This window comes from Anomaloglossus baeobatrachus, chromosome 5 (assembly GCF_048569485.1).
Source record: "Anomaloglossus baeobatrachus isolate aAnoBae1 chromosome 5, aAnoBae1.hap1, whole genome shotgun sequence".
Lineage (NCBI taxonomy): Eukaryota > Metazoa > Chordata > Amphibia > Anura > Aromobatidae > Anomaloglossus > Anomaloglossus baeobatrachus.
Genome location: NC_134357.1, coordinates 259,836,750 through 259,863,382, shown reverse-complemented (window position 1 = coordinate 259,863,382; position 26,633 = coordinate 259,836,750). Strand labels below are relative to the sequence as shown.

The 26,633-nt window shown below is 50.3% G+C and overlaps 1 protein-coding gene across 1 annotated transcript in view; it reads right to left on the bottom strand.

Moving 5' to 3' along the window:
* The window catches only part of LOC142309943 (glycine N-acyltransferase-like), a 104,829-nt gene that overhangs the window by 75,775 nt on the left and 2,421 nt on the right, over positions 1 to 26,633 (bottom strand). The window contains exons 2-4 of the mRNA XM_075347414.1: positions 7,013 to 7,263; positions 6,834 to 6,941; positions 6,583 to 6,709 (exon numbers count right to left, since the gene is read on the bottom strand). Of these exons, the coding sequence (XP_075203529.1) occupies positions 6,583 to 6,709; positions 6,834 to 6,941; positions 7,013 to 7,090 (313 nt within the window). The 5' untranslated portion in view covers positions 7,091 to 7,263. The remainder of the gene's footprint in view (positions 1 to 6,582; positions 6,710 to 6,833; positions 6,942 to 7,012; positions 7,264 to 26,633) is intronic.

Here is a 26,633-nt window from a genome sequence, read left to right as displayed (position 1 = left end):
GCAGGAGATTGTCACTGACAGACTAGGTGTCATGTGCAAGCCAGTCAGATTTGTCTGTGTAATCCCACCCCCAGCACTGATTGGCAGATTGCTTGCAATGTAGAGTGTACAATGAGAGCTACCTGCCTGAGGTTTTCAGGGTTATACACCGCTTAGCAATTTGACTACTGCTACATTTACAACAAAACAGGGGAAAAACAAGGATTCTATCAAAACTACACTAAGAAGTCCAGTAAGTAACACATCTCTGGAATCTGGGTTCTTACCTTACATTATGCTGCTCTCGGATTACACAGCAAAAGCCTGCTGACTAGAGTTGAGCGCGGTTCTAGGTTCGAGGTTCTCCAGTTCTAGGCTCGAGTGATTTTGGGGGCTGTTCGAGATCGAACTAGAACTCGAGCTTTTTGCAAAAGCTCGATAGTTCTAGATACGTTCGAGAACGGTTCTAGCAGCAAAAAGCAGGGCTTTTTACAGCTACAGTGTGCAGGAGCCATCGCTGGCAGCCTGCCAGAAGCTGGGAACCAAGATAAACATCGGGTATCTAACCAAAGCGCTTTGGTTAGTAACCCGATGTTTATCCTAGTTACGTGCAGGAAGCCCACACTTCCCCGCTCAGCTCGCTCCGCCCCCTCCTGCCCGTGGCATGTATTGTACACACGTACACACGTACACACACACACACACACACACACACACACACACACACACACACACACATGGTCCCGCTCGGCTTACCTGCGGTGATGAAGTCCCGCCATCCCGACCTCAGCGCTGTCACTGTCCTCCATGGCCGCCGCTTGTCACATCACCTTCTCTCGCTTCCGACCCGAGACTGACTAGCGGTGACGTCACGGGCCTCTCGCGATACTTGGTGTGAAGGCGGCGGTCATTGAACTCAGTGACAGGGGCTGTCAGTGTGCTGGAGATCAGCGCAGGTAATGTACCTCGCTGACAGCAGCACTTGTCATGCCCTGCAGTGACCTGGGCTGACCCATTGATGTTAGCTCAGGTCACTGCGCTGCTCTCCCAGCCAATGGGGAACATCCTGCTCTTCATTGACTGGGACAGTGTGGATCGTCATGGCAACCCCTTGGATTACACCAGACCTGGATTTGTTTTTCATTCTAATAAATTGGTTAAAGAGGGAATGTTTTGGGGAGTGTTTTTTCAAATAAAAATGTGTTTGTCGTCTATTTTTTTTATTACTGACTGGGTTGGTGATGTCGGATATCTGATAGACGCCTGACCTCACCAACCCCAGGGCTTGATGCCAGGTGACATTACACATCTGGTATTAACCCCATATATTACCCCGTTTGCCACCGCACCAGGGCGCGGGATGAGCTGGGGCGAAGCACCAGGATTGGCGCATCTAATGGATGCGCCACTTCTGGGGCGGCTGCGGCCTGCTATTTTTAGGCTGGGGAGAGTCCAATAACCATGGACCTCCCTAGTCTGAGAATATCAGGCCCCAGCTGTCTGCTCTACCTTGGCTGGTGATCCAATTTTGGGGGACCCCTACGTGTTTTTTTTTTAAATTATTTATTTAATTTAAAATAACAGCGTGGGGTGCCCTCAGTTTTGGATTACCAGCCAAGGTGAGGTTGCCAGCTGTGGTCTGCAGGCTGCAGCCGTCTGCTTTACCCTAGCTGGCTACAAAACTTTTTTTCATTTTTTTGGCTAAATACAAAGCTAAGCACCCCTTAGTGCCACATGAAAGGCACCAAAGGGTGCTCCACTTTTTCTCCACTTTTTCTCCATTTTTTCTCCACTTTTTCTACATTTTTTTCTCCATTTTTTCTCCACTTTTTCTCCACTTTTTCTCCACTTTTTCTCCACTTTTTCTACATTTTTTTCTCCATTTTTTCTCCACTTTTTCTCCACTTTTTCTCCACTTTTTCTCCACTTTTTCTCCACTTTTTCTCCACTTTTTCTCCACCTTTTCTCCACTTTTTCTCCACTTTTTCTCCACTTTTTCTCCATTTTTTCTCCACTTTTTCTCCATTTTTTCTCCACTTTTTCTCCACTTTTTCTCCACTTTTTCTCCACTTTTTCTCCACTTTTTCTCCACTTTTTCTCCATTTTTTTCTCCACTTTTTCTCCACTTTTTCTCCACTTTTTCTCCACTTTTTCTCCATTTATTTCTCCATTTTTTCTCCACTTTTTCTCCACTTTTTCTCCACTCTTTCTCCACTTTTTCTCCATTTTTTTCTCCATTTTTTTCTCCATTTTTTCTCCACTTTTTCTCCACTTTTTCTCCACTTTTTCTCCATTTTTTTCTCCACTTTTTCTCCACTTTTTCTCCATTCTTTTCTCCATTTTTTCTCCACTTTTTCTCCACTTTTTCTCCGTTCTTTTTCTATGGTCGGTCTACCCATTAGCTCTGCCATGCATACTGTAGCTCTACACCTACTGCACATGTTACTTTATGATTGACATCTCTTTCGTACCAGAGCTGTCTAAGCCTACTCTGACCCCATATTTGTCATTACTATATTGTCCTTGTACTGTATTATGACATTTGTATCATGTGTTTCATTTCTTGCTGTGTTGCAATTTTTTTGCTGCATCCCAATTGTACCTCTACATTGTTCGAGTTTATGTTATTGTTCTCTCACTCTTATGTGATACTGATTATTGTCATTTTTCATGATTACATGCAGATAAGTCCAATCTGACGAAGGCTCAGGCCGAAACGTCATTTGTAACTTGTTTTGGACAAAAACATATATGCTTATGAAAATTTGTTTTTCTTAATACGGACCAATAAAGAGTGATTTTGCATTACTATCCGTTGTGACTTACTGACTTAGTCTGGGAGATTTAGAGTGCCGAGGTTACTCACTAATTTTATCTATTATTACCTCTGAGCACCTATATACCAGTGAGCAGAGCTTCCTCTACAGTAGTTCTCCTGATTAGGCATGCCCTTACCTCATGAGCAGGGCATTGCAGCTTTGGTAGCAACCATTACGACATGGACTCTGCTGCTGTGGACCCGGGGAGAGTGAGTGCAGATTCATTGCACCCACACTCCTCACATGAAGGGTCCGCACTCCTAGAAAATGGGGGATACGTTCCCTGAGTGTCTCCCCCCCATATTCTAGACGGTCCAGAGTCGTCGTGGGACCCCTTTATTTTTTTTCTTACAATAAATTGGTGAAAGAGGAAATGTTTTGGGGACTGTTTTTTCAAATAAATTTCTTTTGTCGATTGTTTTTTTTTTGTTAGTACTGACAGTTTATGATGTTGGGTATCTAATAGACGCCATGACATCACAAACTGCTGGGCTTGATCTCAGGTTACTTTACAGCTAGTATCAACCCGATTTATTACCCCGTTTGACACTGCACCAGGGCACGGGATGAGCTGGGGTGAAGCGCCAGGATTGGCGCATCTAGTGGATGCGCCACGTCTGGGGTGCCTGCGGCCTGCTATTTTTAGGCTGTGAAGGCCCAATAACTATGGACCTTCCCACCCTGAGAATACCAGACCACAGCTGTCCGCTTTACCTTGGCTGGTGATCCAATTTGGGGGGGACCCTACTTTTATTGTGTAATTATTAATATTTATAAAATAATTATAAAAAAGAGCCTGAGGGGACCTCCACATTGGATCCCCAACCACGGTAAAGCTGCCAGCTGTGGTTTTCAGGCTACAGCCGTCTGCTTTACCCTAGCTGGCTATCAAAAATGGGGGGACCCAACATCATTTTTTTTTAACTATTTTTTAAATAGAAAAAATTAATGGGCTTCCCTGTATTTTGATTGCCAACCAAGGTAACGGCAGGCAGATGGGGGTGGCAACCCATAGCTGTCTGCTTTATCTGCGCTGAGAATCAAAAATACCGCGGAGCGCTACGTCATTTTTTTAAAGATTTATTTTTACAGCACTGTGATGTCCAGCAATCAAAATACAGGGAAGCCCATTTTATTTTTAGTTATTTAAATAAATAATTAAAAAAAATATATATGGGCTCCCGCTGCATTTTTTGTATTGCTAGCTAAGGGTAATCCAAGCAGCTACTGGCTGCTAACCCCCACTGCTTGGTGTTACCTTCACTGGCAATGGAAAATCCAGGGAAGCATTTTTTATTTTTTTTGCCAAAAAACTACAAAAAAAGGACGTGAGCTTCGCTATATTTTTGTATGCTAGCCAGGTATAGCAGGCAGGTGCTGGAAGAGTTGGATACAGCGCCAGAAGATGGCGCTTCTATGAAAATGCCATTTTCTGAGGCGGCTGCAGACTGCAATTCGCAGCAGTGGGGCCCAGAAAGCTCAGGCCAACCTGTGCTGCGGATTCCAATCTCCAGCTGCCTAGTTGTACCTGGCTGGACACAGAAATGGGGCGAAGCCTACGTCATTTGTTTTCTAATTATTTCATGAAATTCATGAAATAATAAAAAAAGGACTTCCCTTTATTTTTGGTTCCCAGCCAGGTACAAATAGGCAACTGGGGGTTGGGGGCAGCCGTACCTGCCTGCTGTACCTGGCTAGCATACAAAAATATGGCGAAGCCCACATAATTTTTTCAGGGGGCAAAAAACTTCTGCATACAGTCCTGGATGGAGTATGCTGAGCCTTGTAGTTCTGCAGCTGCTGTCTGTCTGTATGGAGAAGAGCAGACAGCAGCTGCAAAACTACAAGGCTCAGCATACTCCATCCAGGACTGTATGCAGAATTTTTTTGCCCACCAAAAAAATGACGTGGGCTTCGCCATATTTTTGTATGCTAGCCAGGTACAGCAGGCAGCCACGGGCTGCCTCCAACCCCCAGTTGCCTATTTGTACCCGGCTGGGAACCAAAAATATAGGGAAGCCCGTTTTTTTTTTAATTATTTCACTTATTTCATGAAATAATTAAAAAACAAATGACGTGGGCTTCGCCCCATTTTTGTGTCCAGCCGGGTACAACTAGGCAGCTGGGGATTGGAATCCGCAGCACAGGTTAGCCCGAGGTTTCTGGGCGCCTCTGCTGCGGATTTCAGTCCGCAGCCGTCCCAGAAAATGGCGCTCTCATAGAAGCGCCATCATCTGGCGCTGTATCCAACTCTTCCAACAGCCCTGGAGCCGGGTGGCTTGTTGGGTAATCATGAGTTAATACTGGCTTTGTTTTACTAGCCAGTATTAAGCCAGAGATTCTTAATGTCAGGCACGTTTGACCCGGCCATTAAGAATCTCCAATAAAGGGTTAAAAAAAAACACCACACAGAGAAAAAATACTTTAATAGAAATAAATACACAGACACATTAGAGACTCCATCTTTATTACCCCCTGTCAGCCCTCCACGATCCTGCTCTTCTGTCTTCTTTCTTTCTAGTGTAGTAGTAGTGACGATTGTAGTGAGGATGAGGTTCCCCAGCTCATCACTTGGGGCTGGGGAACCTCATCCTCACTACAATCCTCACTAGTGTAGTAGTAGTGACGATTGTAGTGAAGATGAGGTTCACCAGCTCATCACTTGGGGCTGGGGAACCTCATCCTCACTACAATCCTCACTAGTGTAGTAGTAGTGACGATTGTAGTGAGGATGAGGTTCACCAGCTCATCACTTGGGGCTGGGGAACCTCATCCTCACTACAATCCTCACTAGTGTAGTAGTAGTGACGATTGTAGTGAGGATGAGGTTCACCAGCTCATCACTTGGGGCTGGGGAACCTCATCCTCACTACAATCCTCACTACAATCGGGAAGCAGCGTGCAGCCTTCACTCCGTGAGTGATCAGTGCTGGCTGTCAGCGGTAACAGCGGTAATGCTGACAGACGCGTTACCATAGCAACGGTGCTCTCGGAGCCGCGGTTAGCGGTGACGTCACCGGTAACTGCGTTGCTATGGCAACGGTGATATCCGTTAATGACCGGCTGTGTCAGCTGGTCCATAACGGAACGGGGAGTCGACCGTGTGCTAGAGCATGTCGCCGGTACACGGCGATACACATATGTGCACCGTGTACCGGAGAGATGCACTCGCAGGTCCTACATGACGCATCATAGTCATGTGACCAGTCTGTAGCCAATGAGATAATAGCCACGTGACTGGTCACATGGCTATTTTGACGTCACGATAGGTCCTGCATCTCTGCTGGCAGTGCCGTCACCGGGAGGATTCAGCGATCATCGGATGGAATAGTGGCAGGAGACAGAGTGCAGAAGGGATCGCGAGGACCGGTAAGTGTTATGGCAATGTTTATTAACTGTTTGTATACATTTATAATGCATTTTTATGTGTTTGTGATTGCCTCCCATTATAGCCTATAGGTTCGAGTTTGGTTCGTCGAACGTTCGACGAACCGAACTCGAACGGGATCCCCGTTCGGCGAACCGACCTCGAGCCGAACCGCGACCGGTTCGCTCATCTCTACTGCTGACAGATTCCCATCAAAGAGTTATTCCTAAAAAATAAGTTATTCCCTAGTTCTAACACAGGGAATAACTTGCTGATCACTGGGAGCAGACTACTGAGACCCCCCCATCAACGCAGGCTGTGTAGCCCAATTTTGAATGCAGTAGAAATGCGCACGTTCAACATCAGATTTATTCATGTTTACATTTGTGATTAACCCTTTGAGATCAATATTATTACCTTGTATCTGTAACTTCTGCTTCCAGTTTATAGCACTGGGTTCTTCGAGCATTTGGCTGAGGTTCTGTGGATCTTTACTGAAGAGAAAATAAGTGTTATAGTAATGGTCCAAGGCGTCTGTCATGTCCTAGAAAAAAAAAAAATGTAAGTAGTAATAACAGACCTATGAGGAAACAAATCTGATCTGCAGATACTCAATGTAAACAAAGCCCTAATTTCTGTTTTGATGGGTCAATTGTGTGTCCACTCACTTCCAGGGCAGGGCGACATATCACAGAAGTAAATTCTGGCCATTTGTCCACAAGCACTTGAAGCCGGAAGGGGTTATTGTGGATTATATGATGTACCGCTCCATGTACCTACATAATGGATCAGAAAAAGTGGATTAGTCCAAGCTAGATGTATACGCCATCCCATATCATGGTCTTACCTTCAGTGATTCCGGGAAGCTTTTTGTCAGTAGTTTTCTCAGGGTGGTTAGCTTGGTGGAGCAGGTCAGAAAAAGCATTTTACACAAATAAATGGCTAGTTGAAAAAAAAAATGTTTTTTATTGGTTCCAAACTGAATAACTTTTACATCCAACTAAAAATATGTCCACACTAACATGCTCAACTCCACTGCTAGTGGTTGTCCTTCCGCTCTGAAGTTCTGCTTCCAATGGCAGCTTTCAGGGATGAAATCTGGGGGGAGAAGGTAGAAAACACATAAACAAATAGTACCACCCAAACTAAAACTTGCATAAGTAAAAAGTGCAGAATATGACCAGGGGAGCAGTCAGACCCCAGAGGAGACCTGGAAATTGATGTAGACCTTTGCTCAGATCCTAAAATAAAATAAACTCTAAATTCAAAAGGGTAGTCCTGTACTTTTATATCGGTGGCCTATTGGATAGGTAATCCATGTCAGATCGATGGGGGTGTGACACTTAACTGTTCCTAGTGCTGGCAGCGGCTGGAAGTGATCAGTTGTGGAGCTGCACAGCAGAGCTGTCCTGCGCAACTGATCACATACACCACTGGGAGCAGCTGATCAATGATAGTGTGGGTTGTCCCACTATTACCAATCTGATGCTGATGACTTATCCCAAAGACATAAATTAATTTAAGAGGAAAGTGCTTGACCAAAAATGGCACTCACTCAAATATTTTTTGAAAATATAATACCAGTTTTATTTGTGTATAAATTTTAAAAAAACACATACAAAAAACATAAAAAACATACAGTGGATCCTTGGTTAACGAGAACAATCCGTTCTGGGAGTGTGCTTGTTAACCAAGTTACTCGTTCAGCAAAGCAAGATTTCCCATAGGAAATCATTACAATGCAGACAATTCGTTCCACAACTTGTTAAATGTCCCATCCTGGTGCCCTATTGTGCCATTCCACACACGTACAAACACGAACAAACACGCACAAACATGCACAAACACGCACAAACACGCACAAACACAGATTATGCTCACCTTACCTTCCGTTCCCTCGCCGGTCTCCTGGAACTTGCAGTTCGCCCGTACAAGACATGTATCGGGTAACCAAGGTGACTGATGCCGGACCTTCCGCACTCAGCACGCTGACGTCAAAGGCAGGAACTGCTTGCCTCTGATTGGCCAGCGCGCTGCCTTTGAGTAGCGCCTGACAGAAGAAGTTCTTTCTTCATCGCGATGGTTACCAGATACACATCCTGTGGAGGGAGGACCTTCCACTGTTAGCTGCTACTCAAAAGCAGCACGCTGGCCAGAGGCTAGCGGCTACTGCCTTTGACGTCAGCGCGCTGGGAGCTGAAGGTCCGGCATCGGTCGCCTTGGTTACCCGATACATGCAAGTTCCAGGAAGCCGGCGAGGAAATGAAAGGTAAGGTGAGCATAATATGTGTGTGTGCGCGTGCGTGCATGTTTGTGTGTGTTTCTGCGTGCATGTGTGTGTTTGTGTGGACTGCAAACTGAGTGGACTGAGTGGGTTAGAGAGCAATGGATGTACGGAACCGGAAGTGTGTGCGGTGAGTATTTGCTTGTACAGCAAAGCTTTCTCGTAAACCGAGTTACAAATTTACAGCCTTGCTCGTTAGGCGAAATACTCGCTAACTGGGTTACTCGTTAAGCGAGGTTCCACTGTACATTTTCTTAAAAAACACCAAAAATATACAGAAATCAATCCAAACTAAAGTCCTCCTATTATATAATAATAAATATTCCAGAGATTTTATCATAAATATCCACAATTAAGCTGTTTAGAAACACATTAGAGACCAATCAATTACTTAGGTCAGGATAACCCAGTGACCTAGTGGTCAAAACAGCAAACAGCAAAATCCATTAATGTGAAAAAGCAGGAATTTTGCCATATTATCAATCTCTATCCAATAATACAGGAGGCTCAAAGAAACCTGGCCCCCAGAGGTTTTATCATAAATTTATGATAAAACCTCTGGGGGCAAGGTTTCTTTGCTATTTTGACCACTAGGTCAGGGCCGGCGTCAGCACGCGGCACACCCAGGCAAATGCCAGGGCCCTGGACAGCCGGGGGGGCCCATTCGCGAGTTCTGGGGACCACAGTCCTCTGCAGGAAACTGCGGCTTCTGTCCCTTTAAGGCACGCTGTCTACAGCATTCGCTGTGAACTCCTTGTTTGAACTTCATCTGTGGGCGGAACTATCACGCGGCGTCCAGCTCCAGTCACTGTCCCACAGATAAAAATGAGGAGCAGTGCCAGCCAGCGACCCCCAGCACAGCACTGCCCTCCGGTGCTGTGTGGGCCCCCTCTCCACCTTGATTTGAGCGGTATGTTCTACACCCCTCCCCGCCCCCCGATTTATGGGCTCCAGTGAGCTGTATCGACTCCCCCTGCCCTCTCCGAGATGTCTGTCCTGGCTCCCTTCCCCCCAGAGATGTATTTCCTGGCTTTCCCCCCCACACCCCGGAGCCGTATGTGCTGGCCCCCAGAGCTAAGTGTTCGGGCCCCCCAGAGCCATGTGTGTGGGGACCCCAGAGCCATGTGTGTGGGGGCCCCCAGAGACATGTGTGTGGAGGCCACCAGAGACATGTGTGTGGGGGCCCCCAGAGCCATGTGTGTGGGGCCCCTAGAGCCGCGTGTGCACATTTCCCAGATGTCCCATTATAAGCTAAAACCCCCTGCATTAAAGGGAGATAACTACAATAGTGTGTCTGTGTCTGGGTGCAGCAGAGACGAGTGTGTGTTTGAATACAGCAGGGCCGAGTAGGTGTATGGGTGCAGCAGAGCCGAGTGTGTGCCTGGGTGCAGCAGAGCCGAGTAGGTGTCTGGGTGCAGCAGAGCCGAGTGGGTGTATGGGTGCAGCAGAGCAGAGTGTGTGCCTGGGTGCAGCAGAGCCGAGTATGTGTTTGGGTGCAGCAGAGCCGAGTGTGTGTCTGGGTGCAGCAGAGCCGAGTGTGTGTCTGGGTGCAGCAGAGCCGAGTATGTGTTTCGGTGCAGCAGGGCCGAGTATGTCTGGGTGCAGCAGAGCCGAGTGTGTGTCTGGGTGCAGCAGAGCCGAGTGTGTGTCTGGGTGCAGCAGAGCCGAGTGTGTGTCTGGGAGCAGCAGAGCCGAGTATGTCTGGGTGCAGCAGAGCCGAGTGTGTGTCTGGGTGCAGCAGAGCCTAGTGTGTGTCTGAGTGCAGTGTGTGTCTCTCTGCAGCAGAGCTATTTGTTTATGTGTGCAGTAGAGCTGTGTGTATATATACTCTTTGGGCAGCAGAGTGTGTATTTACTCTGGGCAGCAGAGCCTTGTGAATATGTGCTGTTTGGGCAGTGTAGCAGAGATGTGTGCAGCAATGCTGTGTATATATATAGTCTTCGGACAGCAGAGATGTGTATATGTGCGGCAGAGCTGTATATATACCGTATATATATTTATATATGCAGCAGAGCTGTGTGTGTGTTTGTGTCTGTACTAGTGATGAGCGAGCATGCTTGTCACTACTCGGTACTCGCACGAGTATCACTGTACTCGGGCTGCTCGGCGGGGACCGAGTAATCTCGCGATACTCGTGCTTTACTCGTGGTCTTCATTTCTGCATGTTGGCGCTCTTTTGAGAGCCAGCCCTCATGCAGGGATTGGCTGGCAGACCACTGCAATGCCACAGCCCTGTTAGTTGTGGAATTGCAGTGATTGGCCGGCCTGCACAGCGTCACCGAGCCTTTATATCGGCCGGCGCGCTGTGCTCTGCTCACAGCTATTCTGACAGTCAGTGCAGGGAGAGTGTCGCTGCTTCAGGGAAAGGTTTGCGGCCCTTTATAGCTTTTTCAGTTGCAGGGCTGCAAACAGTGTGACCAAAAGTCCTTCTCAGGACTATTCTAGTTGTATACAGGCAGGCAGGGTATAGCCAGGTCGGAGTACAGTAGCAGAGTCCTTCTCAGGACTATTGTTGCTATATACAGGCAGGGTATAGCCAGGTCTGAATACAGGCTAGTGACCAGAAGAGTCCTTGTCAGGACTATTGTAGCAGTATACAGGCAGGCAGGCAGGCAGGGTAGTGGTGACCGTATACCAGCCTTCATATCTGGGGCTGGTGTACACAGTGTAAAACAGTCCAGATAGTGTCTGACTTGTCTGTACTGTAATTGTCGCTCCCCAAAAAAACCTGTTAGTAGGTTATTATTGCGTCCGTGCTTGGTTTTTAAAACCGCACGTGTGTGCCTGTTGGTGGCAGCGTACAGGTGCACTGGTGTGCGTTTACCAAACTATTATATAACGCACAAGTGTAGTGTATAATACACGTCAGTCAGCAGTGGCTGATAGTGTCAGAGTTCTTAATTTTTGCTCCTAAAACCTGTGTTAGGTTATTATTGCGTCCGTGCTTGGTTTTTAAAACCGCACGTGTGTGCCTGTTGGTGGCAGCGTACAGGTGCACTGGTGTGCGTTTACCAAACTATTATATAACGCACAAGTGTAGTGTATAATACACGTCAGTCAGCAGTGGCTGATAGTGTCAGAGTTCTTAATTTTTGCTCCTAAAACCTGTGTTAGGTTATTATTGCGTCCGTGCTTGGTTTTTAAAACCGCACGTGTGTGCCTGTTGGTGGCAGCGTACAGGTGCACTGGTGTGCGTTTACCAAACTATTATATAACGCACAAGTGTAGTGTATAATACACGTCAGTCAGCAGTGGCTGATAGTGTCAGAGTTCTTAATTTTTGCTCCTAAAACCTGTGTTAGGTTATTATTGCGTCCGTGCTTGGTTTTTAAAACCGCACGTGTGTGCCTGTTGGTGGCAGCGTACAGGTGCACTGGTGTGCGTTTACCAAACTATTATATAACGCACAAGTGTAGTGTATAATACACGTCAGTCAGCAGTGGCTGATAGTGTCAGAGTTCTTAATTTTTGCTCCTAAAACCTGTGTTAGGTTATTATTGCGTCCGTGCTTGGTTTTTAAAACCGCACGTGTGTGCCTGTTGGTGGCAGCGTACAGGTGCACTGGTGTGCGTTTACCAAACTATTATATAACGCACAAGTGTAGTGTATAATACACGTCAGTCAGCAGTGGCTGATAGTGTCAGAGTTCTTAATTTTTGCTCCTAAAACCTGTGTTAGGTTATTATTGCGTCCGTGCTTGGTTTTTAAAACCGCACGTGTGTGCCTGTTGGTGGCAGCGTACAGGTGCACTGGTGTGCGTTTACCAAACTATTATATAACGCACAAGTGTAGTGTATAATACACGTCAGTCAGCAGTGGCTGATAGTGTCAGAGTTCTTAATTTTTGCTCCTAAAACCTGTGTTAGGTTATTATTGCGTCCGTGCTTGGTTTTTAAAACCGCACGTGTGTGCCTGTTGGTGGCAGCGTACAGGTGCACTGGTGTGCGTTTACCAAACTATTATATAACGCACAAGTGTAGTGTATAATACACGTCAGTCAGCAGTGGCTGATAGTGTCAGAGTTCTTAATTTTTGCTCCTAAAACCTGTGTTAGGTTATTATTGCGTCCGTGCTTGGTTTTTAAAACCGCACGTGTGTGCCTGTTGGTGGCAGCGTACAGGTGCACTGGTGTGCAATTTCCAGAAACTTTGATATAACGCACAAGTAGTGAATATACACGTCAGCAGTGCACAGCATTGCAAAATGCGCAAGGGCATTGGCAAGGAACAAGGAAGTGGACGTGATGGTGGTGCAGGCAGAGGCCGAGGTCGTGGGCAAGCTCTAATTTCGCCACAACAAAGGGCCACATCTAGTCGCTCGCACGTCCTGTCCCAAATTCTTGGGGACCGCAGCAGTACACCGCTCTTGAACCAAGACCAGTGTCAACAGGTTGTTAGTTGGATAGCGGATAATGCTTCCAGTCAGATTGGCACCACCACAAACACTCTGTCTTCCACACGGTCAAGTGTCAGTAGCCGTGATACTGCACCGCACATTTCTGAACCTGATCCTCCTTCCTACCACCAGGCTGAGTACACGTCCTCCTCGGACATTAATGATCCCACACTTGGACACTCGGAAGAGCTGTTCACGTTTCCATTCACACATTCTGGCCTCTCGCCAGCTCATATTGAAGTGGGTCATGAGGAGATCGTCTGTACAGATAGCCAAATATTTGAGCAGCCACGTTCTCACGAAGTTGGCAACGTGTCTCAACAAGTGGTGGACGATGATGAGACACAATTGTCAGCAAGTCAGGAGGAGGAGCAGGGTGCGGAAGAGGAAGACGACGTGGTGGATGATCCAGTAACTGACCCAACCTGGCAGGAGGATATGCAGAGCGAGGACAGCAGTGCACAGGGGGAGGGAGGCGTAGCATCACAACAGGCAGTAAGAAGCAGGGTGGTGGTCCCAGGCAGAAGTCAGGCAACCGTTCCCCGTAACAACACGACGACACAAGGTGCCTGTACAAATGTTAGGTCTTCACGAGTCTGGCAGTTTTTTAAGTTGGATCCAGATGATTCAAAAAAGGCCATTTGCAACACCTGCCGTGCCAGCATCAGCAGGGGTACCAAAACTAGCAGCCTGACCACCACCAGCATGATCAGGCACATGTCAGCCAAGCACCCGACTTTGTGGGAAGTACAACAGAGTCGAGGAGCAGTGCTTGCTGATGTCACTGCTACGTCTTCGCTGGTTGTGCATGCGAGCCAATCCTCTGTCCATGCTGCCTGCGAACAAGCCTCCTCCACTCCTGCACCTGCAGTTGCCTACGCAGAAAGAACACCATCATCAAGCACGTCCTTGTCCCAGCGCAGCGTTCAGTTATCCATTCAGCAAACCTTTGAACGCAGGCGCAAATACACTGCCAACACCCCACATGCCACAGTTCTAAATGCTAACATTTCGCGACTGCTTGCGCTGGAAATGTTGCCTTTTAGGCTGGTGGAGACAGAAGCATTCCGTGACCTGATGGCGGCAGCTGTCCCACGTTACTCGGTCCCCAGCCGCCACTATTTCTCCCGGTGTGCCGTCCCCGCGTTGCATAACCACGTGTCACAAAACATCACACGTGCCCTGAACAACGCTGTTTCACCCAAAGTCCACCTAACCACAGACACGTGGACAAGTGCTTGTGGGCAAGGCCGCTACATCTCGTTGACGGCACACTGGGTTAATATTGTGGAAGCTGGGACCCAGTCTGAGCGAGGGACGGAACACGTCCTTCCCACACCAAGGTTTGCAGGCCCTACCTCAGTCAGTGTTTCACCCACACTCTACAGCTCCGGAATGTCATGCTCTTCAGCCTCCTCCTCCTCCTGCGCATCCTCATCCACTGTGCCCTCCACACCAGTCACAAGCTGGAAGCACTGCAGCACTGCCTCGGCGAAGCGGCAACAGGCTGTGCTGAAGCTAATCTGCATAGGTGACAAACCCCACAATGCAGAAGAGCTGTGGACAGCTCTGAAACAGCAGGCAGATCACTGGCTCACACCTCTGAACCTAAAGCCAGGAAAGGTCGTTTGTGACAATGGCCGGAACCTGGTGGCGGCTTTGAGGCGAGGCCAGCTGACACATGTTCCATGCGTGGCCCATGTGCTCAACCTCGTGGTTCAGCGGTTTATAAAGTCATACCCAGAGCTGTCTGATCTGCTGGTAAAAGTTCGCCGCCTGTCTGCACATTTTCGAAAGTCACCTACTGCTTCAGCCGGCCTTGCCGGCTTTCAGCGCCGTTTGCATCTTCCGGCTCACAGACTGGTGTGTGATGTCCCCACGCGTTGGAATTCAACTCTGCACATGTTGGTCAGGATATGTGAGCAGAAGAGGGCAGTTGTTGAGTACCTGCATCACCTAAGCCGTCGGGAAATGGGTCAAACTCCACACATAACACCTGAGGAGTGGAGATGGATGTCAGACCTATGTACCATCCTCCAAAACTTTGAGGACTCCACCAAGATGGTGAGTGGTGATGACGCCATTATTAGCGTCACCATACCGCTACTCTGCCTTCTAAAACGGTCCCTTTTGAAAAACAAACATGATGCATTGCAGGCGGAGCGCGATGAGTTGCAGCAAGAAACAGTAGTGGGTGTGGGTGATAACACACAGCCCAGCCTCGTCTCATCACAACGTGCAGTGGAGGACTATGACGAGGAGGAGGATGAAGACATGGAGCAACTCTCCGGCCAAATTGAGGATATGACATGCACACCAGTCATATCCTCGATTCAGCGTGGCTGGCCAGAGGACAGGGTAGATGAGGAGGAGGAGGAGGAGGAGGAGGAGGAGGACAGCATGTTCAGTCATCTTGTTGGTCAGGCTACTGAAGTCCTGGCTGTTAAGAGTCTGGCGCACATGGCTGACTTTATGGTAAGCTGCCTGTCTCGTGACCCTCGCGTTAAGAACATCTTGGCCGACAATCATTACTGGTTGGTAACACTGTTAGACCCACGCTACAAGGAGAACTTTTTGTCTCTTATTCCCGTGGATGAGAGGTCAACCAAAATGCAGCAGTTTCGGAAGGCCATACTCACGGAAGTAGGCAAAGCATTCCCCTCACAAAACGCTAGCGGCATAGGTCAGGAATCAGTGGACAACCGAGGCGTACAGCCGAGAGAGGCACAAGTCCAATCCGCCAGAGGTAGGGGAACAGTCTTTAAGATGTGGGACAGTTTTCTCAGCCCCTCACGTACCACAGCCCCTGAGGTGCGGGGTAGTGCCACAAGAAATCCTAAGTTTGCCCAGATGCTGAAGGAGTACCTTGCAGATCGAACAACTGTACTCCGACATTCCTCTGTGCCTTACAATTATTGGGTATCCAAGCTGGACACGTGGCATGAATTGGCTCTCTACGCCTTGGAAGTCCTGGCCTGCCCTGCTGCTAGCGTTTTGTCAGAGCGTGTTTTTAGTGCCGCAGGTGGAATCATTACAGATAAACGCACCCGCCTGTCAACTGAAAATGCTGACAGGCTGACTCTGATAAAGATGAACAAGGGTTGGATTGGGCCAGACTTCACCACACCACCAGCAAATGAGAGCGGAATTTAAAGTTTGCCATGTACCTCCACTCACCCATGGGTACACTTCTCGACTTTGGATAATCGCTGGACTGCTCCTCCTTCTCCTCATGCGCCATCATGATGACCGTTACAATAGTTAGGTCTTTGTTTCAGGTATACCCCCAGTGGTAAATTTTTTCGCCCATTCTTTGCAGAATGGACATTACAACGACAGGAGACCCGCTCCTTTGCAATGGGAACAATGTTTTGAGGCCCTCATGCACGTCTCTACCCAGGGACAACGTGTAGCCTCCCAATTTTTGGCTGCCCTGCCTAAGGGCTATACTGAAATACACCCACTTCCTTAAAATGGACACTTAATGTTTTGAGGCCCTCATGCACGTCTCTACCCAGGGACAATGTGGAGCCTCCCAATTTTTGGCTGCCCTGGCAAAGGGCTATACTGAAATAGACCCACTTCCTTACAATGGGCACTTCAGGTTTAAAGGCCATCATGCACGTCTCTACCCAGGGACAATGTGGAGCCTCCCAATTTTTGGCTGCCCTGCCTAAGGGCTATACTATAATACACCCACTTCCTGACAATGGACACTTAATGTTTTGAGGCCCTCATGCACGTCTCTACCCAGGGACAATGTGGAGCCTCCCAATTTTTGGCTGCCCTGGCAAAGGGCTATACTGAAATAGACCCACTTCCTTACAATGGGCACTTCAGGTTTAAAGGCCATCATGCACGTCTCTACCCAGGGACAATGTGGAGCCTCCCAATTTTTGGCTGCCCTGCCTAAGGGCTATACTATAATACACCCACTTCCTGACAATGGACACTTAATGTTTTGAGGCCCTCATGCACGTCTCTACCCAGGGACAATGTGGAGCCTCCCAATTTTTGGCTGCCCTGGCAAAGGGCTATACTGAAATAGACCCACTTCCTTACAATGGGCACTTCAGGTTTAAAGGCCATCATGCACGTCTCTATCCAGGGACAATGTGGAGCCTCCCAATTTTTGGCTGCCCTGCCTAAGGGCTATACTGAAATACACCCACTTCCTTAAAATGGACACTTAATGTTTTGAGGCCCTCATGCACGTCTCTACCCAGGGACAATGTGGAGCCTCCCAATTTTTGGCTGCCCTGGCAAAGGGCTATACTGAAATAGACCCACTTCCTTACAATGGGCACTTCAGGTTTAAAGGCCATCATGCACGTCTCTACCCAGGGACAATGTGGAGCCTCCCAATTTTTGGCTGCCCTGCCTAAGGGCTATACTATAATACACCCACTTCCTGACAATGGACACTTAATGTTTTGAGGCCCTCATGCACGTCTGTATGCAGGGGCATTGGTGAACCTCACAATTTAGGACTGCCCTGGCAAAGGAAAATACTACAAAGACTCACTTCCTCAAAATGGGCACATTAGACTCAAGAGGCCTTCATGTACGTCTCTTCTCAGGGACATCGGAGTGCCACACAATGTTTTCACGTAAAATCTTTCATGTATTGATCTCAAAAAGTAACATACACCAGATCTATCTCACTATTGGGTATGTGCCCTTAACATTTCCGCCATGAAAAATCATTTTGGGGTCATTTTGGAAGGTTTTCTGGTGAGTCCGTAAAAATGGCGTAAAACGCGGACAAAATTGTTCACAGCTGTGACTTTTGAGTGATAAATGCTTCAAGGGGTCTTCCCCATGCTGTTGCCATGTCATTTGAGCACTCTTCTGAGACTTTTGTGACATTTTTAGGGTTTCTCCATGCTGCCGGGAGGTCATTTCACAAAAATACTCGGGTCTCCCATAGGATAACATTGGGCTCGTTGCTCGGGCCGAGTACACGAGTATCTTGGGAGGCTCGGCCCGAGCTTCGAGCACCCGAGCTTTTTAGTACTCGCTCATCACTAGTCTGTACATATGCAGCAGAGATGTATGCAACAGTGCTATCAAGGGGTGTGTGTGTGTAGCCTAGCTGTGTGAGTGTGTATGTATGGATCAGAGCTGTGCGTGTGGCCCCCCCATAACCATCTGTGCAGCCCCCTGGAGCCGTATGTGCAGCCCCCCAGAGCACTATGCAACCCACCCCAGTAATGTGTATACCCCCAGAGCTGTTTGCTATTCCAGTAACATCTATGCTCTCCAGTAATGTCTATGCCCCCTGCCCCTCCTGTGATGTATATATTGTAGCCCCCAGCCTCTCCTGTGATATATATACAGCAGTGTCAGTGTGCACAGTGCGCGGCCATGTCTGTTAGTGATGACCATCGTGCAGCACAGCCACATGCCCAGGAGGAGCTGGATGGAGACAAGCAGGAATATGTCTCTATGCATGTATGATGTGTATCTCTGTATGTCACTGTATATGACTGCATAGATTTGTCTGTTTATAAGTATTTTTGTGAGTGTGTCTTCAAATATGTATATGTATGTATGCCTGTATGTGTATGTATCTGTGTATATGCGTGTCTGCATGTAGATGGGGCCCAGTGCGACTCTTCCGCCCGGGGCCCACAAAAACCTGGAGCCGGCCCTGCACTAGGTCACTGGGTTATACTGACCTAAGTAATTGTTTAGTCTCTCATGTGTTTCTAAACAGCTTAATTGTGGATATTTAAGATAAAATCTCTGGCATATTTATTATTATATAATAGGAGGACTTTAGTTTGGATTGGGTTCTGTATAATTTTGGTGTTTTTTTTAAAAAATGTATGTTTTTATGGTTTTTTTTGTATGTTTTTTAAAATGTATACACAAATATAACTGGTATTATATTTTCAAAAAAATATTTGAGTGCGTGCTATTTTCGGTCAAGCGCTTTCCTCCTAAATTAATTTATAGTCTTGCTTGACGTATGTGCACCCTCCTTAAATGATGTTCTAATTAATATTCTGGCTGTGCATTCTAAACTCTTTTCAGAAATTAAAGTCCCTAAAATAGTTAAAACATCAGCCAGGTTTCTAAACAAATCCCAGAATAAAACCCAAAATTAATACAGACCCCAGACTAAACCATATAAATAAATTCAGAGCCCTCAATAAATCCAAACCTTAGAGCCACTAAATAGATACACCTCCCAACATAAACCCAGACTTCAGATCAGACACCACAATTAATTCAGATACTAAACCAGATTCTGGATATCAAGACAGTGCCCGAATGCCAAGAAATTCCAATTAGATACAGATTTACAGAACTCAGGGCTGGCTGACGGCCAGACTTATCAGACCAGGGGTGGACATATTGGTGCAGCCTGTACGGCCGCACAGGGGCCAAAGCGGTAAGAAGGGCCACCACTACCTCCAAGGCAGCTAGAATTTTGCATTTTCATGAACTTTAGGGCTAAAAAGAGCCCATATAGTGTGCTTGCACTTGGGTCCTTTTCTGTCTGTGTCCGCCAGTGTATCAGAAGCGGGCTTTACACGCTACAATTTATCTAATGATGTGTCGGCGGGGTCTTGTCGTAAGTGACCCACATCCGGCATCGTTAGTTACATTGTAGCGTGTGATACCTCCGTGCGATTGCGATTGAACGTTAAAACGTTGATCGCATGCACGTCGTTCAATTACTAAAAATTGTACGTCGGGTTGTTCAATGTTCCTGAGGTAGCACACATCGCAGTGTGTGACACCCCGGGAACGATGAACATCTCCTTACCTGCGTCCCGCGGCTCCCGCCGGCAATGCGGAAGGAAGGAGGTGGGCGGGATGTTTACGTCCCGCTCATCTCTGCCCTTCCGCTTCTATTGGCCGGCTGCTGTGTGACGTCGCTGTGACGCTGAACGTCCCTCCCACTCCAGGAAGTGGATATTCAACGCCCACATCGAGGTCGTATGTAAGGTAAGTACGTGTGACGGGAAATAATCGTTTGTGCGACACGGTCAACAGATTGAACGTGCCGCACATACGATGGGGGCGGGTCACATCGCATATGATATCGTATGCAAAATTGTAAGGTGTAAAGCAGTCTTAACCCTGTATGTGTGCCGTTACCTGGAGGATCCATCAAATGTTATGGATCTGATCAGATGTTTGAACATCGTAAGATTTACCACTTAGATCCACAGAATGATTACAAAGGTTTAGGGGCACTTTGCACACTACGACATTGCAAGCCGATGCTTGCGATGCCGAGCGCGATAGTCCCCGCCCCCGTCGCAGCTGCTGTACCGCCCTGAGAGGGCTCGGCCGCTCCCTTGTCGGTGGCTCGAGTGCCTCCGGACCGGGGGCCACGTCGCTCTGTTAAGGGGAGGCAGTGGGGTGGTGGCGTAGGACGAGGTGCGCAGCAGGGGGCCGCGTTGTTGTTGGACGGGTCGTGACGCCACCCACGGGTTGTGGTGATGGGATGCACCACCGCTGCTGCGGGAGTGAAGGGGGCTCCCGGGATCGATGTTGAGGGCGCAGCCTGGATGTTAGCCCCTCCGTGGGTAGGGGCGGTGTGTCCCGGGGCCCGGTGGGACGAGCGATGATGTCGGGGTGCAAGGTGCCGTGCTGGGGTGCAGTGTCGTGCCCGGATGGCACTGGTGTACTCACTATTAATTCACACTCAGAGTCACTGGTAAACCAAAGTTCGGGTATGGTCGGGTCCCGCAGCCGGCGGCTTGTGTCCCTTGTGAGGCTGATGGTGGCCCCTTTCCCTTGCACCTCTTGTTTTGATTTTTGGCTCCCCTGCCTGGGCAGTGGTAGCCCGCTCCCCGGCGTTTAGCTGCCAGAAGAGCCCTCGGTTGCCCGCAGGCGCTGGCCCGTCGGATGTTTGGCCCTTGGCGGTGGCTCTCACCCGGTATCGGTGTGCTGTTGCCTTCTTTTGGACTTTGGGTGAGGATGAACCCGTGAGGTCCAGACTGCAATCAGTGAATTTGCCTAAACTCAGTGGCTTCTAAGCTAGGACGGAGTCTGAGTACCCGGTTACTGGTGCTCCGATTAGCTGTTGACTCCCCGGTTCAGGTCCGGCGGGCTCCAACCCTGGCCCGGTACCTACGGTTCCGCCGGTCACTATACCGGTACTCATGCAGGCGGCCACCACCGTCTGCCTGCCTGACGTTTCGGGGATCCCAGGCTCCAACCCGGGTCCCTGACAGCTTCTCCTCCCTCCTGTCACTCTCCACTCCACTCTCTACTGCTCTCCAAACTGTTCTGTTTTTGTTTCCTGCCTCAGGACAGTGGTCTCCTCAGTGAGCGTGCCTTTCCGCCTGACTCCGCCCACCTGGTGTGCCCTACTGGCCCTGAGGGAGGCATCAGGTCTCCCTTTCGGGTGACGGGTGTGTCCTCACAAGGGATGGGGGTGTGTGTGTGGTGTGGTAGGTGTTGTTACCTGTGACCCCTGGGGTCCAGGGCGTCACACTGCGATATCATGGTGATAGCTGGCATAGAGAACATTATCGCTACGCCAGCTTCACATGCACTCACCAGCCCTGCGACGTTGCTCTGGCCGGCGACCCACCTCCTTATTAAGGGGGCGTGTCGTGCGGCGTCATAGCGACGTCACACGGCAGGCGGCCAATAGAAGCGGAGGGGCGGAGATGAGCGGGACGTAAAAATCCCGCCCACCTCCTTCCTTCCGCATAGAAGGGCAGTGAGCCCCATAGGGGTGAATGGACCCCATGACGATCGGGAGGGTGCAAGGTTAGGAAAGGGTTAATAGGTTTGCATGGGATGGGGGATGTGTGGGAGTACAGGATTGGTAGTAGGGAGCTGTAAGGGGATTGGGGGGGAGCAAGGAAGGGGTGGGGTGTTGGGAGAGGTATAAGAGAGGGGGGTGTGCTGTTTACCTCCCCTTTCGTCGATTGATCTTTGTGTCCCAGGACGTAGTGCTGCTGCTGCTTCCTGCCATGGCTGCCCTTGCTGAACTCCTGGAGATGGTACGGGGGGCATCCGAGGTCATGGGAGTGGATGCCCTGAGGCAGCAGCTGGCAGCGGTCTGTGGGGCTGGAGCGGCGCCGCCTGCTGTTCCAGCGCCCGGGCCGTGGCTACGTGCTCGGCGGGCGCGACCGCCGGAGCGCTACTCCCCCAGCTGGAGGGGGAGAATCAGATCAAGGAGCCCCTGCGGGGACCCTCCGGAGCAGCGGCGGAGCCCTCCAACTAACCTAGGGGAGCAGCCGGCCACCGGGAGGAATCCGCGACGGAGATCCCGTGGGTCGGGGGTGGGCGGAGCCTCTGCGAGGCCCACTTCCGGTCCGCGGCCTGCGCAGCACCAGACCGGAGCATGGATGACGGCAGCCCCCAGTGATGTGCCGGCTGGGGGTGGCGCTCGGCGTGCCGGATTGCCGGAGGAGACTCCCTGCAGGCCGCAGGGGAGAGCAACAGGACGGGGGACGGGAGCGGATGTGAGCGGCGAGGTCAGGAGATCGGAGGAGGGGTACGGTGGCCCGCAGGCACAGAGGAGATCGGTAGTCACGGTCCCCCCCGGCGAGGAGCGTGCTGGGGGTGGGTCCCGGCGAGGAGCAAGCTCGGCACGGCCTTCCGGCAGTCGGCAGGGAGGGAGCCCACTGAGGACGACAGGAGAAGGGGCGGCGCAGCAGGATATCACGATTACAGCGGGAAGAGACGGCGGCAGGGCGCCACGGCGGGAGAAAAGGAAGAGGTCAAGCAGGAGTCGCCCGGACGAGCGGGGTGCGGTGACCGTGGGGGTCGACGGCCGCCAGGTGCGGGCTGTCCCCTCGCTGGTCCCCCCTGAGGATTTCGGCAGCGCATCAGACTCCAGCGAGGAAGAAGGAGCAGCGGCAGGTCGGACGGAGCGGCAGCTGGAAGATCGTGGCACGGCTGTTCCGGCGTCGGCTCAACGGCAGCCTGGTGAGCAGACAACAGAAATGTTACATGCTGTGGGTAGCGCGGGCGAGGGCGGGGGTTCCGTCGCGGGACGCGTTGCGCTGGGGACGAGTGCGGTCGGGCAGTCTGGTTTACCGGGTCCAGAGTTTTGGGGGCAGCTTTTGGGGGTGTTGCAGGGGTTGTCTGCGGAACGGGGTAGTCGGACTGGGCCTGGGGCTCCGGTGGGGGCGTGGGTGGGCCCCACGGAGGTGGTGCGGACAGAAGCGCCGGTGCGCGATGTTGCTGCGGGGGACACGACCTCGGCGGCAGGTACGGGACAGGAGGCTGGTGGGGCGGCTTCCGTGGGTGCGAGTAAGGAGGCGGAAAAGGAAAAAGAAAAGGAGGATGAGGTAGTGCGTTTGGATGATAGGGCACGGAGTGAAATTTATGTGTGCTTTGAAGGGCAGTTAGGGGTTCATTTGAAAAAGGAGGTGAGGGAAAAGATTTGGAAGGGGGAGTATGTGGAAATTTTTTCCCTGCTTCCCTTGGAAAAGTTTAATTTGGATAAGGTGAAACCTAGTGATACAAAAAAGGAGAAGGAGGATGAGGAAAAACGGCGGTATAGGTTGATCCCGAGGACGTTTACCAATTGGTTGCAGGCCTTTGCTATCTTAGCCAGTGTGATCGGGGAAAAGGAGCCGGAGCATTGTTCCGCCCTATTTGGATATATGGACGCGATAGGGGAAGCGTATAGAGTATACGGCGGTTTGGGGTGGTTGAGATATGATGAGCAGTTCCGGCAGCGGAAGGCTCTGCGGCCGGGAGTCCAGTGGGGCCACAAGGATATTTCTTTGTGGATGCGGTTAATGACGGCGCCGGCTCAGCCCTTTCGAGGGGGTGCCGGGAGCCCGGGTGCGAGTGGCGGGTTCTCGGCTGGACAGAAAAAGGGAGCTTGTTGGCAGTATAACGAGGGACAGTGTAAGTTCGGGGTCTCTTGTCGGTTCAGACACGAGTGTTCCGGATGTGGAGGGTCCCACCCTCTGGCCAGGTGCTTCAAGAAAGGCAAAGGAAAGGCGGGGGAGGGGTCTGGAAAAAGGGAGGACGCCAGTGAGGGTAGAGGCGATGCTTCCCTATTTAAGTAGATACCCGGATGTGCGGGCGGCGGAGTTGTTGGAACGTGGTTTTACAGAGGGCTTTCGGATTCCATTTGAATCTGAGGCGCCGGTGTTTCGCCCGGGAAACTTGCGGTCCGCAAAAGAACATCCGGCGGTGGTGAAGGAAAAGCTGCAGAAGGAGGTGGAGTTGGGGAGGATGGCGGGCCCATTCCAGGACCCGCCATTCTCTAATTTACGGATTTCCCCCCTTGGGGTGGTACCTAAGAAGGAGCCGAACAAATTTCGGCTCATTCATCATTTATCTTATCCGGCGGGATTGTCGGTGAATGATGGGATATCACCGGAATTGTCGGCGGTATGTTATGTATCATTCGATAGGGCCTTGGAGCTGGTAAGGGTAGCGGGGCGGGGGGCCCTGATGGCAAAGGCGGATGTGGAAGCAGCTTTTCGTTTACTCCCGGTGCATCCAGAGAGCTTTCATCTCTTAGGGTGTATGTGGGATGGTGAATACTATGTGGATCGTTGCCTGCCGATGGGCTGTTCCATTTCGTGTGCTTATTTTGAGGCATTCAGTACGTTTGTGGAATGGGTAGTCAAGGAGGTGGCAGGAGTCCATTCGGTGATTCACTATTTGGATGACTTCTTTTGCGTGGGTCCGGCGGGCTCTTCGGTTTGCTCCTTGTTGTTGTTTACGTTAGAGCGGATCGCGCGGAGCCTGGGTATTCCGTTGGCAAAAGACAAAACAGAAGGGCCGGTGACGGTATTATGTTTCTTAGGTATCGAAATTGATACACTGGCAATGGAATGCCGGTTGCCGGAGGGAAAGCTGTTGGATTTGAAGGCGTCGGTGCGGTTTTTGTCTCAGGCCAAGAAGGTGCGGTTGCGCGAGTTGCAGTCAGTGCTCGGAAAATTGAATTTCGCTTGTCGCATTATGCCGATGGGGCGGATATTTAATAGGAGACTGGCGAGCGCAACCGCAGGGGTAAAAGCTCCAAATCACTTTGTCAGAGTGACAAAAATGATGAAAGGGGATTTGTTGGTGTGGGAGGAGTTCTTGGACCGGTACAACGGTCGGACCCTTTGGATGAGCGAGGCGGTGTCCAATAGCCAGCTGGAATTGTACACGGATGCGGCTGGGGCGACAGGTTTTGGAGCAATTTTTCAAACGCGCTGGTGCGTGGGAAAGTGGCCGCGGCGGTGGGTGGAAGCACGTTTGGTGAGGAATTTGGCGCTGTTGGAATTGTTTCCCATTATTGTGGCGGTGGAGTTGCGGGGCCCTGTTTTTGCTGGAAGAAGGGTTTGCATGCATTGTGACAACATGGCGGTGGTGCATTCCATCAACGCACTGTCGGCAAAATCCCCGCCGGTTGTGGGGTATTTAAGGCATCTAGTGTTGCGTTGTTTGGAGTTAAACATTTGCGTGGTGGCTCGGCATGTGCCTGGGATTCGCAACGAGGTGGCTGATGCGCTATCACGGTTTCAGTTTTGCAGGTTCAGGAAGCTGGTGCCGGAAGCGGACGCGGAGGGGGAACCTTGCCCGAACTGGCTGTGGGACCTGGCATCGGTGTAGCTTTTGAGGGAATTCGGAGATCGGTGTCTGAGGCTACTTGGTGCCGATATCAGGCGGTGTGGCAGGAATGGGCAAAGTTGGAAAGTAGGGAGTTCATGGAGTCGGGTTACCAGGGTCGAGTGTTGGGGGTACTGATGTTAATAAGTGGGGATTTTTCGGAAGGCAGGTCTGTTTCGGTGATTGGTTGCAAGTTGGCGGCGTTGGCCTTTTTGTTCCAGATGCAAGGGGTTCGGGACGCGACTAAGGATTTTCTGGTGCGACAGGCGATGAAGGGTTTTCGAAAAGGGGCCCAGTCGCGTGACTGTAGGCGGCCGGTGTCATTGCCATTGTTGGTGCGTTTGGTGGGGTGTTTAGGGGAGTTGTGTTCGTCTCCTTATGAGCGGGTGTTGTTCTCGGTAGCTTTTGTACTGGCGTTTTTTGGGGCCTTTCGTATTGGCGAATTGGTCAGCCCGACTAAGCAAGCGATGGGTGGTTTGCTGTTGGGTGATGTGATGCTGGGGGAGGATAGAGTGGAATGTCGGCTTCGTTTTTCGAAGACGGATCAGAGGGGCCGGGGGCGCTTAGTAGTGTTGTACGCTTTACCGGGGCACCAGTTGTGCCCAGTGTTACATGTGTCAGAGTTTTTAAAGGTGCGCGGCGGTTACCCTGGTGTTTTTCTTAGACATACGGACGGATTGGCTTTGTCGCGGTATCAATTCAATGCGGTGCTGAAGATGGCTCTAGCAAGGGTGGGGGAGGAGCCACGTGAGTACGGGTCTCACTCCTTCCGGATTGGGGCGGCAACGGAGGCCGCCAGGTGGGGCTTGAGTGAGGATTGTATCCGGCGGATTGGGAGGTGGGAGTCTTCCAGGTTCCGTTTGTACATTAGGCCTCACTTGGTCAGGTGATGGTCAGGGGTGGGGGATTCAAGGTTGGTGTTAGATGCCGGTTTGTGGGCAATTTCTTGTGCTGTTGCTGTTTTTATTCGTGGTCTTTGTATTTTATAGGTCCATGCCTTGTGTGGATCCTCGGGCACTCCTATGTGTATTGGGGAGCGTTGCGGGCGGATGTGCGGCGTGACGGTCGGCAGCTCGGAGTGTCGGTGTCGGAAGCTCGAGTAAAGTGGCTCGGAATTCGGGGCATGACCTGGGGTAGGGTGCGCCCTGAGGTGGCTTATTATAGCCGTATGGATCGGGTCCCTGATGTGTTAATTTTGCATGTGGGAGGGAACGATTTGGGAGTAAGGTCGGCGAGGGAATTG